This window comes from Monodelphis domestica, chromosome 1 (genome assembly GCF_027887165.1).
Source record: "Monodelphis domestica isolate mMonDom1 chromosome 1, mMonDom1.pri, whole genome shotgun sequence".
Taxonomy (NCBI): Eukaryota; Metazoa; Chordata; class Mammalia; order Didelphimorphia; family Didelphidae; genus Monodelphis; species Monodelphis domestica.
The window spans coordinates 155,306,888-155,322,469 of NC_077227.1; the positions used below are offsets into that span (position 1 = coordinate 155,306,888).

General features: G+C 37.3%; 1 protein-coding gene across 1 annotated transcript in view; it reads right to left on the bottom strand.

Annotated features, from left to right (window-relative positions):
* MTFMT (mitochondrial methionyl-tRNA formyltransferase) overlaps positions 1-15,345 on the bottom strand; it is a 29,143-nt gene extending 13,798 nt beyond the window's left edge. Inside the window, exons 1-4 of the mRNA XM_001375281.5 lie at positions 15,037-15,345; positions 12,751-12,957; positions 11,901-12,023; positions 9,972-10,074 (exon numbers count right to left, since the gene is read on the bottom strand). Coding sequence (XP_001375318.3) covers positions 9,972-10,074; positions 11,901-12,023; positions 12,751-12,957; positions 15,037-15,281 — 678 coding nt within the window. The 5' untranslated portion in view covers positions 15,282-15,345. The remainder of the gene's footprint in view (positions 1-9,971; positions 10,075-11,900; positions 12,024-12,750; positions 12,958-15,036) is intronic.
* Positions 15,346-15,582: the final 237 nt, after the last annotated feature.

Consider the following 15,582-nt stretch of genomic DNA (forward strand, 5'->3'; position numbering starts at 1 on the left):
GGTGGGGGGAGGGAAGGGTAAGAACATGAATCTTGTAACCATGGGAAAATATTCTAAATTAATTAATTAAAAATTTCCAAGAATCTAAAAAGATTAAAAAAAACTTTATTAACACCTGTGCAGTGCTTCTGTTCCTAAATACTGAAAAACCAGCATTTTTTGTTATAATACTTATTTGGTTATTTCTTGGCTCCTAGTAATTCTACTCCTCTTGCAAAAAAAACCTAAATCTATCTCTTCAGAATACTTCCATCTATTTCTTTTCCAATAAGTCCTTAATTCCTTTCCACTAAAAGCAAAATCAGATGGAATTTAATTCAGTGGACATTTATCAAGTACCTACCTACTATATGCAGAACACTAAGGCAGTCAGTAGGGAAATACAAAGTTTAGGGAAGAGGTAGTTCTCATCCTTTGGAACTTCAGATTTTGTAGGTCTATGTAATGATGCACAGGCAAGCAAATAGAAGAGGTGAAAAGTGAACATATGGTTGAGGCTTGAAAGAAAGAACTCTAAAGAAGATAACTCAGAATGTAATATAATATAATGTATAGTATAGTGTAGTGTAGTGTAGTATTAGTATAGTATATAATCAGAGACATTGATGTAGAAAAGTAGAAGGCATTTTCTAGGTGAAGAGCAATTAAGTTTGACTAGAGTACAGAGACTGGAAAGGAAGAGTTGATGCCAGATTGAGGAGGGTTGTGAGCAAACAATAAAGGGCCATGGAAGACTTCTGAGCCATCTGGAATGATGACGGTGGAGAACACATACTGAATACAATTATGTAAAGGAAGACAACATAGCCACAAATCTCCTGGTAGATACAGGAGACAAGCCTGGTGTGCAGCTGTTTAAGGTAATGAATGTCGAGGGTCTCATTTCTTTTACTATGGGTAAATAACAGAAGCATAATGTTGGGCACAATCATTAACAACCACTTCTTATGTTGTTTTGCAGAACTGTTTGTGGAACATTGGGGTATCCTCCCCCTGCTCCCCCACTATGTACAAGATATTCTATTATTTTGGGGGGGGAAGTTTTTAGAGGTTTTGTTTGATGTTCTTGCTTATGCTTTTGCTTGTACTGTCTCTGGTTTTGATCCATATATTTGAATATCTATTTAATGGTGGTTAAAACAAAATCAAATAAGAAAAGGTTTTTAAGCAAAAGAGTGAAATGGTCAGATTTATGCAGAAGGAAGAATAATCTTATAATAGTATAAAGGCTGTCCTGGGGAAGGGAGAGGCAACATTCCATAGGAAGGTAGAAATAAGGGCCTTTACTGGAATGGTGGCAATGGGAATAGGAAGGGGTTGGTGAAAGAAATACTGTAGATAGGTTAATGTAAACTACAGACATGTGTAAAGGGAACCCCTTCCTCCCAGGGTTGTGAACTTTCTTCTTGTCTGAGCCAGCCCATTAGCATAGCTGGAACGCTCCAAACAGAGGTCACAGGTTAAGGGTTCTAGGTTCATGACCCAGAACTAAAGGATTCGGGTCCCAGTCAGTTGATTGGTTCCTGAGATGTGATATACCAGTGCACAGGGAAAGGAAATGACATGGAGAAAGAGGACTATTAAAAATGAGACCACAGAGGAGATGTGGTTCTTCTCTGGAGGTCTTTGGCTGGTGGTCTTTCTGCAATTTGGTGTTGGTGGCTTGGACGGAAGACACTCTCATGGGCTGATAAGATTAAGGTGGTAGGCTAGGAAATATTTTTCTAGTTCCTTCCCTCCTTATTTCTTTCTTAGACTATATTTATATTAAAATTAAATTGTTAAAAGCTACTATCATCCTTGTGACTTAAAGGTTAATTATTTTATAAACAGCAACCACAACAATCTTTCTTTTTAATCAATATTATATTTCCAAACCAATTTCTAAATATTACATTTAGCATATTACATTTGGCATAACATTAATTTTTAGTATCGCAGATTTAACAAGCACTTATTAAACCGTACCAAGTATCCAACTCTGTGCAAGGTGACAGGCATTAAAAAAAACCCCAAACATTCTATGGGGGAGACATTCATAAATAGATGTAGAATATATTTCATCAAAAATTACACAGGGATATACAGGGCAATAACAACTGGAGAAATAAGCAAAAACTTCTAGAACAAGGGTTCTTAACCTCAAATTTGTGAGATTTTAAAAAATTTGCTAGTATTTTATTTTTCAACTCAATTTAAAAAAAATACTTTAAAACTTTCATTTTCTTTAAGTTTGAGCCAAACTCTCCCCATCCCCTCTCCCTGAGACAGTGAGCAATCTTTGGTGAAAGAGAACTCAAACAAATGAAAGAAAGGTAAAGAAATAAAGTGTAATACAGTCTGTCTCCATCTACATTCAGATTCTATCAGCTCTTTCTCTGGAGATGGATTGCATTTTTCATCATGAGTCCTTGAGGATTTACTTGGATTCTAAGTTATTCATAAATGTTCATCATATAATATTGCTGTTACTGTGTACAATATTCTTCTGGTTCTGCTCATTTTATTTTGCCTCAGTTCACTTAAGTCTTTTCAGGACTTTCTTAAATCATTCTTTGTATCATTTTTTATAACACAGTAGTAATCCATTACAATCACATACCACATGTTCAGCCAATTGATGGACATCCCCTCACTTTCCAATTCTTTGCCACCACAATAAGAGCTGACATAAATATTTTTGTACAAATTGGTCTTTTCTCCTTTTAAAACTCTCTTTGAGAGACAGACCTAGCAAAGAGGTATTACTGGATCAAAGGTTATGCACAATTTTAAAGCTCTTTGGGCATAGTTCCAAATCACTCTCCAGAATGGTTGGATCAGTTTTGAGATTGTTTTTAGAAATATTTTGATAATGGTGTTTTTGTTCACTGTTTCAGTCATCACTGTTCATGACCTCATTTGGGGTTTTCTTGGCAAGATACTGGAGTGATTTGTTATTTCCTTCTCCAGCTCATTTTGCAGATGAAGAAGCTGAAGCAAATATGGTTAAGTGACTTGCCCAGGGTCACATAGCTAGAGTGTGTCTGAGGCCAGATATGAAATCAGGAAGAATCATGACCTGACTCCAGATCTGGAACTCTATCTACTTTGCTACCTAGCACCCCTAATCTGATAATGATATTCTGATAGAAGTAGTTTCCTTTCTATTTTAGTTTATGCATTCAAAAATATTATTCTGAGAAAGTCTTTACCAGACTATCAAAGAGGTCCACGACACAAAAAAGGTTAAGAACTCCACTCCTAGATGGTGGAGATGTCACTTTAGTGAACCTTGAAAGAGCTAAAGTTTCTAAAAGGAGATTAAGAGGGGAGGGCATTGTAAACATTGAGGACAAACAGTGCAAAATTATATAGGGCAGAAAAGGATAATTATTGAAGGGAATAATAAGGAAATTAATTTGGTCAGAACAACAATGGGGGGGGGGAATAATATGCAATCATCCTATAAAGATAGAATGTAGTCAAGCTAGAAAGGACTTTAAAAACAAAACATCTAAAGGCAGTGGGGAAAATTTGAAGTTCCTAGAATAGATGTGTGACAAGGTCAACAAACAAAGTTTTGAATATAGGTAATTAAGTTACAAACAATCTGGTGCAATTTCATCAAGAATAAGCCAGGCCTAGAGATGGGAGGGCTTGGGTTCAAATCTGATTTTAGGTACTCCTTAGCTGTGTGACCCTGCCTACCTCTTTACTGTTCTTCTGCCCTGAAAGTGATACTTAGTGTTGATTCTAGGGAAAAAAAAAATTAGGTCAGGACACACTAACCTCATCTCTTTTTATGATGAGATTTCTATAATAATAGATGGGGGGGGGGGAACCAGATATAATTTGTCTAGACTTTAAACAATTCATTTGACAAAGTAACTTATGCTAGTCTTACAGACAAGGTGTAGATCTGTGGGCTGGACAAAGAGTACAGTTAAGTAGATTTCAAACTGGTTGAATTGCTAGATACAAAGAATAGTTATTAGTTTCATATCAACTTTAATTCTTTGGAGAACTAACTCAGAGACCATTGGTTGGACCAATTCCATTGAACATTTTTATCAGTAATAACAGTTTATATAGCACTTCATGGTTTGAAAAGTCCTTTCCAATCTCATTTGATCCTCCTAACAATCTTCAGTGGTTCCCTATTACCTCTAGGATCAAATATAAACAGCAGTGTTTGGAATTTAAAGTTCTTAACAACCTGACCCCTTCTCATCTTTCCAATCTTCTTATCCATCATTCTTCTCCAAACACTCCCCAGTTCAGCCATATATGCCCCCTCCTATACAGACTACTTGCTATCTAAAATTCTACCTCTTAGAAGCCTTGGCTCCTTTCCAGACAGTTCAATTATACAGTAACAACAATACTATGAAGACAAACAGCTTTGAAAGTCTTAGAAATTCTGTTTAACATAATAGAACCAGCCACAGTTCCAGAAGACATAGTGAAACCAAGCTATCTCCACCTCCAGATAGAGAAGTAATGGATTCAGAATGCAGAGTTTTTTATTTTTTTAATGTGGCTAATGCAGGAATTTGTTTTACTGTATTTATATATTATATATGGCACATATATAATATATAATAAATATACATATATTTATAATGAGTGGTTTCCTGATTTCTCAATGGCAGGGGAAAGTGGGAGGGAAAAAATTCAGAATAGAAAATAAGGTTGGATTTTTTTTTGTGCGAGTATAGAAATAATAGATTTTATTTTTATTTATTAAAAAATTTTACCTTCTTTCTTAGCATCAATAATAAGAATGGATTTTAAAAAAGATTCAGTTCAAGTGCGACAGGAAGCCCTTCTCCATCTCATAACCACTACTGCCTTCCCCTGAGATTATCTTCCATCTACTCTGTATATATTCTGACTATACCCCTTTATATACTTGTCTCCCTCATCAAAATGTAAGCTCCTTGATGAGAGACTATTTTTGTTTTTTTTTCCCCACGTCCCTACCATACTGCCTGACACATCTGAAGAATTTAATGTTTGTTATTTGATGGTTTGTTTGAATTGGATGCTATTACTATCTCCATTTTACTGATGAGGAAACAGAGGTTTAGGAACACTAACTGACTTGCTGAGAGTCCTATAGCTAATAAATATCTGCAAATGAAATAGAACCTGGCCTTTTTAACTTCAAGCTCAACAGGATTGTGTGAAGGAAATTATTTAGGGGACTGTCAGCATGAGAGTCATTGTGTCAGCATCAATATAGTGGGGTTTAAAAGACTAGAGGGAAGGAGAGAGGTTTCTCTCCTGGCTGGTATGTCTCTGTGTGTGTGTGTGTGTGTGTGTGTGTGTGTGTGTGTGTCTCTCTCTCTCTCTCTCTCTCTGTCTCTCTCTGCTTCTAACTCTGGGGCTGAGTTTCTTGACCAATTTTTATTTGTTACACTATCCACTACAGTAGAATGCTTCTTTGTCAATAACTTAGATCAGGGATCAGCCAAATCTGACCAGTTATTCCTTATTTTTGTGAGCTCCCTCCCCTCAACCAGGAATGGTTTAATTTTGACATTTTAAAATAAAGTTTTATTGTATTTAAGAATGCAATAAAATGTTGTAGGCTTTCTGTAGGTGCAGCCAAGATTGGCTCTCTAGGCAGATTTGGCACTTGGGCTATAGCTTGTTGAGCCCCCAGTTTAAGACAAAAAAAATGGTAACAAATTTGCATACTACACAAAGTTGGGAAGTTGTTAACATACTTGAGGATAGGGACATGATCTAAAAATATTTTGGAAAGCATAGTGGAACAGGATGGGAAATAGACGAACCAAGTAAATAGTTCTGGAAAGCAATAGGGTTTCTCAAAATGGGGGAAAGGATTTAAAAGAGGTAGGACATGTATAAGACTAGAGGATTCAGAGACAGCTAAGTATCTCAGTGGATAGAGTACCAAGCCTGGAGTTGGGAGGACTTGGGTTTGAATCTAGCCTCAGACACTTCCCAACTGTGTGACCCTGGGCAAGTCACTTAACCCCTTTTGCCTAGCCCTTACTACCCCTCTGCCTTGAAACCAATACTCAGTATTGCTTCTAAGACAGAAGGTAAGGGTTTAAAAAAAAAAGGACTGGGATTGACAATGTAATGATGGAAGTAGTAAAAGAAAGGTACTATTCAGCTGGTAGAACAACAGAGGGTTCTGAAAAGTTAAGATACCCCAAGTGTATCATCTGATGTTAATCTCTATCTGCTGCAATTACAGCCTCTGGTTAACTCACACACATAGATTTTGATTATGATTTAGGTTTTTACCCATTCATATTTTTTAAATTATCACAATGAACAAATATTTGAATAATTGCTATGTGCAGGGTGACAGAGTTGGCACATGGGATACAAAATAGTAGGTCACGGTTGAGGAGGGCAATGTGGGTTGGAGCAATAAATGACAAATAATAGAGCACCTTAGAATTTCAGAGTAAGAAAAGAGTTTAGAAGCCATACAATCAATCCTCTTCTCTCTACAATACATGACAAAGCATTTACCCACTACTTGAAAACTTTCAGTAATTATCTCTTGAGGTGGTCCAGCCTACTTTTGGAAAGCTCTAACTGGAAGGAAGTTTTTCTTTATATTAAGCCTGAAGCTGCAATTTTCATCCATCATTCTTTTTTAAACCTTTACCTTCCATCTTAGAATTGATACTAAGTATAGCTTCAAGGCAGAAGAGTAACAGCTAGGCAATTGGGCTTATGTGACTTTCCTGGGGCCACACACCTAGAAGTATCTGAGACCACATCTGAACTCAGGTCCTCCTCTCTCTAGTTCTGGCTCTCTATCTACTGAGTTATCTGCCTGCCCCCTGGCTCTGCTATATTGTTGATTCACAAAGAGCTCAGAGTCAACAAAACTGCTAGGCCTTTTTCATATGAACTTTAGTCTGTCCACAACTCCCCCATTCTGCACATGTTGCATTTATTTTTGAACTTAATCATAAGATTTTCCATTTTTATCTGCTAATTTATCATGTTTGATTTACCCCCCTGAGATTGTCATATCTCATTTCTGTCACCTAGCATGTTAGCTACCTTTCCTAGATGTGTGCCATTTGACAAGCATGCCATCTGTGCCCACATCACTGATAAAAAAACACTAGACAGAATAAGCCCAAGAATAACCTAGTAGCATTCCACTAGAGACCTCCTTCCAAGCCCAAACCAATCTAACAATCACCACTCTTTGTTCAACTCATTTCATCAGTTCTAAAGTCATCTACTGTTCTATCATCCAGACAACACCACTCTATCTTGTCCACGTAGAGCTACCTGTCAAGTATCATACCAAAACCCAGGAAAATGTCTAAGTAATCCCTGGGTCTACTGCACTAGTGTGTGTGAGATCAATAATTTCATTAGCATGGGAGACTCCTAGCACAGATTGGAACCCATCTATGATTTAGTACATTAGTCCTAGGAAGTCCAATGAGCCATAAAAAAGTTAAATTACTTGCCCTGAGTCATGCAGCTAGTGAGTGTCAGAGGCAGTCTTGCAACCAAGGTTTCTCTAACTCCAAGTCCAGCACTACACCCACTATGCCATACTGCCTCTATGATTCTAATAATATTGCCAAAAAGGAGATGGGCTTAGTCTAACAATTTGCTCTTGCTGTACCTGCTTTTAGGCATTTTCCTGTTTTGAGAACTTATAAGCTACTCCTTTAACAGGTAAAACAGTAACTCATTTTAAAAGTACTTTCCCTATAATAACCCTGTGGAGTAGATAATGCAAGTGTTAGAACCTCCTTTTTACAGATGAGGCACTGAGTTTTGAAGAGATTTTTTTTTTAAACTCTTACTTTCTGTTCTAAGACAGAAAGGCAAGGACTAGTCAAATGGATTAAGTGATTTGCCCAAGATCACATAGTGTAAAGATAATTTTAGCGTTGTGACTTAAAAAAATCTAAATTAATTGGTCGCCAGGGAAAATCCCAAAATAATAAAATACCCAAGTCATCTGGAAATTATGGTGATTTTAATTAATATAGAGAGAAGGAATAAAAGATAAGAGAGAGGGAGTGGAAAGAGTTAATTTGAACTGCTCCAGCTCAGGCTGAGCTAGGCAGGAGTTAAAGACCTTGGCCAAAGGGGCCTCCCTGAGCCCAAGGGAAAAGGAAGTCAGTCTTATCACTCACCAAGAGACCGTCTCAAGGAAGCTGTCTGAGTGAGCTCCTCCAGGCTGAGTTCCAGGATCGAACTGGCGCCCAGGTTGCTCTCAGGAAGTGATCAGCCAGATCCAACTTTCCGGGGAAAGAGTTTTTGAGAGAAAAATCCCAAATATATAGAACTTTCACCCTTGTGTCTCCACCTCTAAATTTTCACATCTACCAATCACATCAAAGGCTTTCTCCAGGACTGCCCACACTTTTAGTTCTCATCTTCTTTGATTTGATTATATCTTTAGAGTTACTTAGCACTTCTTTGTTAAGTTTACCTTTTGTTAGTTACTTGACCTTTTTGTGATTAATTTAACCTTTATAGTTACTTAACACCTTTTTGTATTACTAAAAATAGACTTAGCTTAAAGTTCTAGCTTCACTATAAGGTGAGAACTAAGTACCTTCATTGTTCAATTAGGGGATTACAACTTTATCTTCCCCTAAAGTACGGTCTAAGTAGGGTGGAGTAATGTAAAGTACTACAAGACATTCCTGATTCTGTTAGAGTGTCTTCATTGTTACAATCAGGAGATAGCTAAATCAAATCTTCTAAAGTATGGTCTGAGTAGGGTGCAGTAGTTTTTGAAGTTCACAATAGCTAGAAAGTGTCTGAGGCCAGATTTGAACCCAAGTCCTCTTAACTCCAGACTGGGCTTTCTATCTACACTGCCACCTAGAAGCCCCCCACCCTTTTAAACCCTTATTTTCTGTCCTAGTAATAACTCTAAGATGAAAGGGCAAGAGCTAATAGGTACAGTTAAGTGAGTTGCTGAGGGTCACACAGCTAAGTGGCTTGTTGTTATAGGTAGTAAACACTGGAGTTGGAATCTGAATCCATCTCCAAAATCCACATACAGTATTCCTCACTCCACATCCCCTTTAATAAAAGAATACAAATTAATAAGTACAAAGCATATAGTTAAGCATGGACTATGTTGCATGATTTTCTAAATGAATGAGCTAAGTATTAAATTTGTTAAAAATGCTAAAGAAGTTTGGAGAAAGGAGACATCACTGAACTTTGGGATGGTCTTCATACTTTATAGAGTAAGTGGACTGCATTGTATAGGAAGCATAAGCCTTTGATGAGAGAAAGGAAAAAGGGATTTCAGAGAATGGGAACAGCCAATCCAAAGGGGATGAAGAAGCAAAGCTCAGGGTGTATTTGGAGAATAGTAACTATGCTCAATTAGGTCAAAGTACAGATAGAGGGAATAAAAGAGTGATAAGGCCAGAAGGGTAGACAAATTAAATTATAGAGGCCTATGAATGCTAGCCTAACTAACATTTTGTTGTTGAATCTTTCCAGTCCTATCTGGCTCTTCACCACCCTTGGCAAAGATACTGGAGTGGTCTGCTATTTTCTTCTCCAGCTTATTTAAAAGATGAACTTGAGCCAAACAGGGTTAAATGTTTTGTCTAGCTCTAATAAATGTATGAGGCAAGATTTGAACTCAAAAATCTTCCTGATTACAAGTCCAATGCTCTATCCATTGCACTACCTAGCTGCCTTCTTTCTTTACTTCCTCGCTCTTTCTGCACCACCTAGCTGCCATATAACTAATATTTAAGCAATGAAAATCTGAATCACCCTTTTCCCTCTCCCCTCAAAGAAGCTTAAAACATCTCATTCACATCAAGAAGTATTTAAGTGCCCACATCAAGGAAACAGACAAAATTTAAAAAAAAAAGTCTTCCTTCAAAGAGCCGACATTCTACACAATAAAATGTTCCTTATATTAGCTTAGAGAAAACTTCTACTTTACTGACGGAAAGAAATTACAATGTGAAGTAGGACATTACCATGTTGGCACCCAGCCTCGATAACAATATTTCCAATTCCTTTGCTGTGCACTGAGGGGGTACAGGAAATGCTTCTTGTTTAATAATTGGTCCTACATCAAACCTAAAAGAACATTGAAAAGGAAAACCATTCTTACTGACCATACTTGTGAAGAATAACACTATCACACTAAATTTCTGCCCTCTTAGGCTTGTGCTAAAGATACAGTTAACATAAGCTACACTCAAGGGAGGGGCTGGCACAAGGCAGCCAATGTGACTAGTACCTGACAGCTACCTCTAACATCAAAAACAAGGTGAAAAATAAAGTAGTTTAATAGATGATGTGATTTTGAAAACAAAATAAATACAGAATTGAGAGGCAGAATAGATAAGCAAACTAGTTTGTACATTTAGTTTGTTCTAAAAAGAAAAAAAAACCCATGATGTATCTATAAGAAACACAACAAAAATGAATTTACCTTTAGCTACATGGTTATAGGAAGACACTCTCTTACTACAAATATATTTATCCTTCTTTACTAAAAATACAGAACAGAGGATTTATAATCCATGAAAATAAGATTAGAAAAGTATTGGGTTTTTTAAAAACGTATTTCTTTTCCCAAAGGTTATATTTTGTTTACCTAAGAGTTCTACCTTTAAATCATCAGGACTACTGGTAAAGGACATGTAATCTCATAGCACTGCTTGGTTTGTACCCCAAAGAGATCATAAGGAAAAAGACTTGTACAAAAATATTTATAGCCACGCTGTTTGTGGTGGCAAAAATTTGGAAAATGAGGGGATGCCCTTCAATTGGGGAATGGCTGAACAAATTGTGGTATCTGTTGGTGATGGAATACTATTGTGCTCAAAGGAATAATAAACTGGAGGAATTCCATGGGAACTGGAATGACCTCCAGGAATTGATGCAGTGAAAGGAGCAGAACCAGGAGAACATTGTACACAGAGACTGATACACTGTGGTACAATCAAATGTAATGGACTTCTCTACTAGCAGCAATGCAATGATCCAGGACAATTCTGAGGGACTGATGAGAAAGAGTGCTATCCACATTCAGAGGGAAAACTGTGGGAATAGAAACACAGAAGTGAAACAACTACTTAATCACAAGGATTGATGGGGATATGACTGGGGATATAGACTCGTAAATGATCATCCTAGTGCAAACATCAACAACATGGAAATAGGTCTTGATTAATGACATATATGAAACCCAGTGGAATTGCACATCAGCTACAAGAGGGGGGAAGGGAGGAAAAGAACATGAATCTTGTAACCATGGAAAAATATCATTAATTAATTAAACACAATTTGCCAAATTAAAAAAAGAACAATTTGTGAAATTATAACTTTCTTTCCTGCTATAGATATTAACTGATAGTAACATGTAAAAGGGCTTTATAAAGTCCTTATATACTTAACTTTCACTTTTGTAGTATGTAATGAAAAAAATCTATAAAGAACATTCAAAAGCAAACATATTAAATTTATAACAATTTATTAAATTTACAACAAATTACATTACATAATTATACATTCTTTTTTTTTTCGTCATGTGAGAAAAAATCACAATTAAGAATCATAAATTCAGGTCTTTGATAAACAGAATTAAGTCCATATCATCTGAGAGAATTGTCAAATAAAAGGCACTTGATGGAAATTTAATTTCTAATAATCTAAGTTTAAAAATGTAAAAACTATACAAGGACTGCATGAAGGACCTATGTGCTCTAAAAAATAGAAATTATAAGATTATGATTCGATGTTTTGGATTAAAAAAAATCAGAGTATAAATTTGCTTCCATTTTTATGGAGTTAAAAAGCTAACTTTAACATTTTGAAATTAGAAGGTTAATAACTAGCACCATCAGAAAAGCATATATAAGGATACTGACCAAAAAAAAAAAGTAAACTTGCTGTACCTTTTAGGTTTGATTTGCATAATTGTAACTCCAGTAACTGTGTCTCCATGAAGTACTGTATGGACTATAGGGGCAGGACCTCGCCATCTTGGGAGATAACTGGGATGGACATTCAATATGCCACTGCATTAGAAAAACTGGGAATTAGTATGTAAATTGGTGCACAGTTTACTCTTAAACTGTTATATGACTTTAAATCATGCTTACTTTCTCTGATTTCTGGAAAACTGCTTTCTATATAAAACCAGATCAGTTTATTTATTGTTCCAAAAGGGTTCCACAATAGTTCACCAGGAACTTATCAAACAATTATTTTTTAAGATTCATCACAGAATGAGAAAAATATCTCAAGATCCAGTATCCATTTTATTCCCACCAAAAGTCTGGACAATGTGAATTATGTTAATAATCTGTTCAGATACTGGCTTCCCTCACTTTATCTGAATAGCCTGAAACTTTTAAAATCTCTACTGCTTTACCCGTTCACTTCAATATCCTTATCCTTTATGTAAATATTTTATCAGTCTTTTAAAGTATTTTTGATGATTTTATTCTGTTCTGTCTATATTGTACATGTCTACTATAACAATCTGTGTACTTATCTGTTTATATTGTAAACTCCCAAAAGTTTTGGACTATGATTTATTTTAGTATAGTGCATAGCACAAGGCCACCAAAAATTAAACATGTCCTGCTTTTTGGTGGTGGTGATTCATGTTATTTTTAGTGACGAGCAGATTTGATGAGATCATAGAAAACAAAAGTTCAAATAGTAATTACTACAACTTAAAAACACAAAGTTTATCTATAAAGAGTATTGTTTTCTAAATTTCTTTACAAAAAGACTTACTATGGAAATTTAAGAATGAGTTTTTTACTCAAAAGACGGCCAAATGAAGCCACTACTCCAACATCAAACTCCCCAGATCCCACGTCTGGCCATTCATGTACTGGAAGCTGTGCATGAAGGGCGTAATTCTTCACTGGTAGTCCTTTTGGTGAAGAAGGCACTGTGACCACCTCTATATTTTCCAGTAGCTGTTCCCCTTTATTTTCCCTTAAGATGACAAGATAGGAAGGAAAATGTCAAGATTAGTGAGTGATTTTCTTAAGATATATAATATAGCTAACTGAACATATATAGATTTTTTTTGAACTGATAAATGATTTAAGTGTAGGTACTTAAACCAAAAGGTTAAGTAAAAAATTTAGGATTAGGATGAAAGCCATGAATTAATGGATATGTTTGAATAGTTTAAAAGAATTAGTTTTGGGGGCAGCTGGGATACTTAGTGGATTGAAAGCCAGGCCTAGAGATGGGAGATCCTGAGTTCAAATCTGTCCTCAGACACTTCCCAGCTGTGTGACCCTGGGCAAGTCCCTTGACCCCCAATTGCCTACCCCTTACCACTCTTCTGCCTTTGAACCAATACACAGTATCGATTCTAAGACAGAAGGTAAGAGTTTTATTTAGGAAAAAAAAAAACAAGAATTAGTTTTATTACTTTCAACTATTGTATACAACATAAATCAACTTATAAATTGTTATTGTCTTAGTAAGTAAAATAACATAAGTTCATGAAAAACCCTAGGGTCATATAATCAGTCAGGATATTTTATAAAACATTATATAAATCACAAAAATCCTAATAAGTTCTGAATGTTTTATTCAATGAGGATAATAGTGTCAAAGGCCTAGCCCTGGTATGGGAGTTTCCACTATAGTCTAAACTAGATTAAAATATAATTGGGAAATGTTTAACAAAATTAATAAAAATACAACATAACACAATGTTAATTTATAGTTTTCTTAGTTTGCCTCTTACAGGGATCAGTTTCTATCTGAGTTTGGCACTACTGATGTATTAGGAGGCAGCATGAGGCAGTAGGAAGTGTACTGCAGTTGGAGCCAGCAAGACCTAGGTTTAAATACCACAGTGCTACCAAAGTGACCGTAACAACTTCAGGCCAAAGTTTTTTCCTCATCTGTAGAATGGGAATAAAACTTATAGTACCAGCATCCTAGGTAGGATATAAGGGTCAGAAGAAATAAAATGTTAAAGTACCTCAAACACTTTAAGATATTATGTCAGTTATAATTATGTACAGAAACAGGCAGGTGTCTTAGGTGGGATGGGGAAGAGAAGGAAAACATAGAAGGCCTGTTTTGGAGTTTAGAGTATGTCTCTAGTCAGTAAAAATTCTTAACTTTTTTCCTGTGACACAGTTAACCCCTTTGGAAAGCTGGTGAAGTCCATAGATCCCTTCCCAGAAGGTTTTCAAAATAAATTAAAATACATAGAATTTGTAATAACTAGCATTCATATAGCACTTTAAGGTTTGCAAAGCACTTTACAAAATAATCTCATTTGATCACCCTGAGGAAGGTACTTTAATTGTTCCCATTTTACTGATGAGGAAAAGCAAGTTAAATGACTTGCCCTGGATCAAATAGCTAGTGTCTGAACCTGTGTTTTAATTCCTTTGACTAACTTCAGGTCCAGTTCTTTATTGTGCCAAAAGAAACCAATTATATTGTAACAGTTATCAACATATTTATGTTTACAACCCAAGATCTGGACCTACTAAGTCCTGAAGAGTGACATCTGAGTGCCCTGCAGTAAGGGGAGTGAAGGAGTGTATGTATAAGCTATAATTTAATAGAGGGTGTCCTGTATTCATGTTTATTATTCATTTAAACTTTAATAGCAGCTGGGTAGCTCAGTGGATTGAGAGTCAGGCCTAGACCGGAGGTCCTAGGTTCAAATCTGGCCTCAGACACTTCCCAGCTGTGTGACCCTGGGCAAGTCACTTGACCCCCATTGCCTAGCCCTTACCACTCTTCTGCCTTGGAGCCAATACACAGTATTGACTTTTGGGAACAGTATAAAAGTTCTTAAGGAGAGTGTAACCACCTGACTGGATACACACAGATAGACAAGACATACCAACACACCCAAGTGCGCGCGCAGACGAAGGGCGGGGCTCCAAGGAAGCCCAGCCCCTCCACCCTGAAGTTCGGAGCGGGTGGTCCAAACCGAGATATGAACCTACAGCCGAGGCCCAGCACCCACTCCAACACCTGAGACCGGGCCGAGCCGGACCAAACAGAGGCCTCAGCCTCGTTCCTAGGTACCTGGCTACGTTCAGTGCCCGCAGCGCCTCCTGTGCAAAGTTGTCGGTGCCGAAGAAGAGCACCCGCCAAGGGGGCCGCTCCCGGACTCTGGGTTGAGCCACCCGGCCGTCCCCTAGGTTGGAGCTGGTGGCTCGTCCCCGCCACAGGTGTGCAGGCCTCCTCCGGGAGGCGCAGCACAAACTACAGGCCGGCGCCGGAACATGGGTCAGAGCCGGCAGAAGCAATGTCGGCCACAGTGATCGCATCGTCCAGAAGTCAGCCTGCGTCCCCACTACGCATGCGTCCGTTTGGGTGGGGTGGGGCCTCGGTAGATCGGGGGCGGGCCTCGGAGGGTTGGAGTCGAAGCACTCTCTGCTGAGCTCTGCCACCCAAAGTGCTCTTTAACCCTTCGCATCATTCCTAACCTTTGGCATCCTAAAACGTCTCCATAACAGCCGGGGAGGTACTTTGAATTATCCCAGTGGTAAAGTCTGTTCTTTTAGCATTTCCCCCTTCATTCCACAGAATATGAACTTAAAAGGCACCGTGCTAAGCGCTAAGCATATG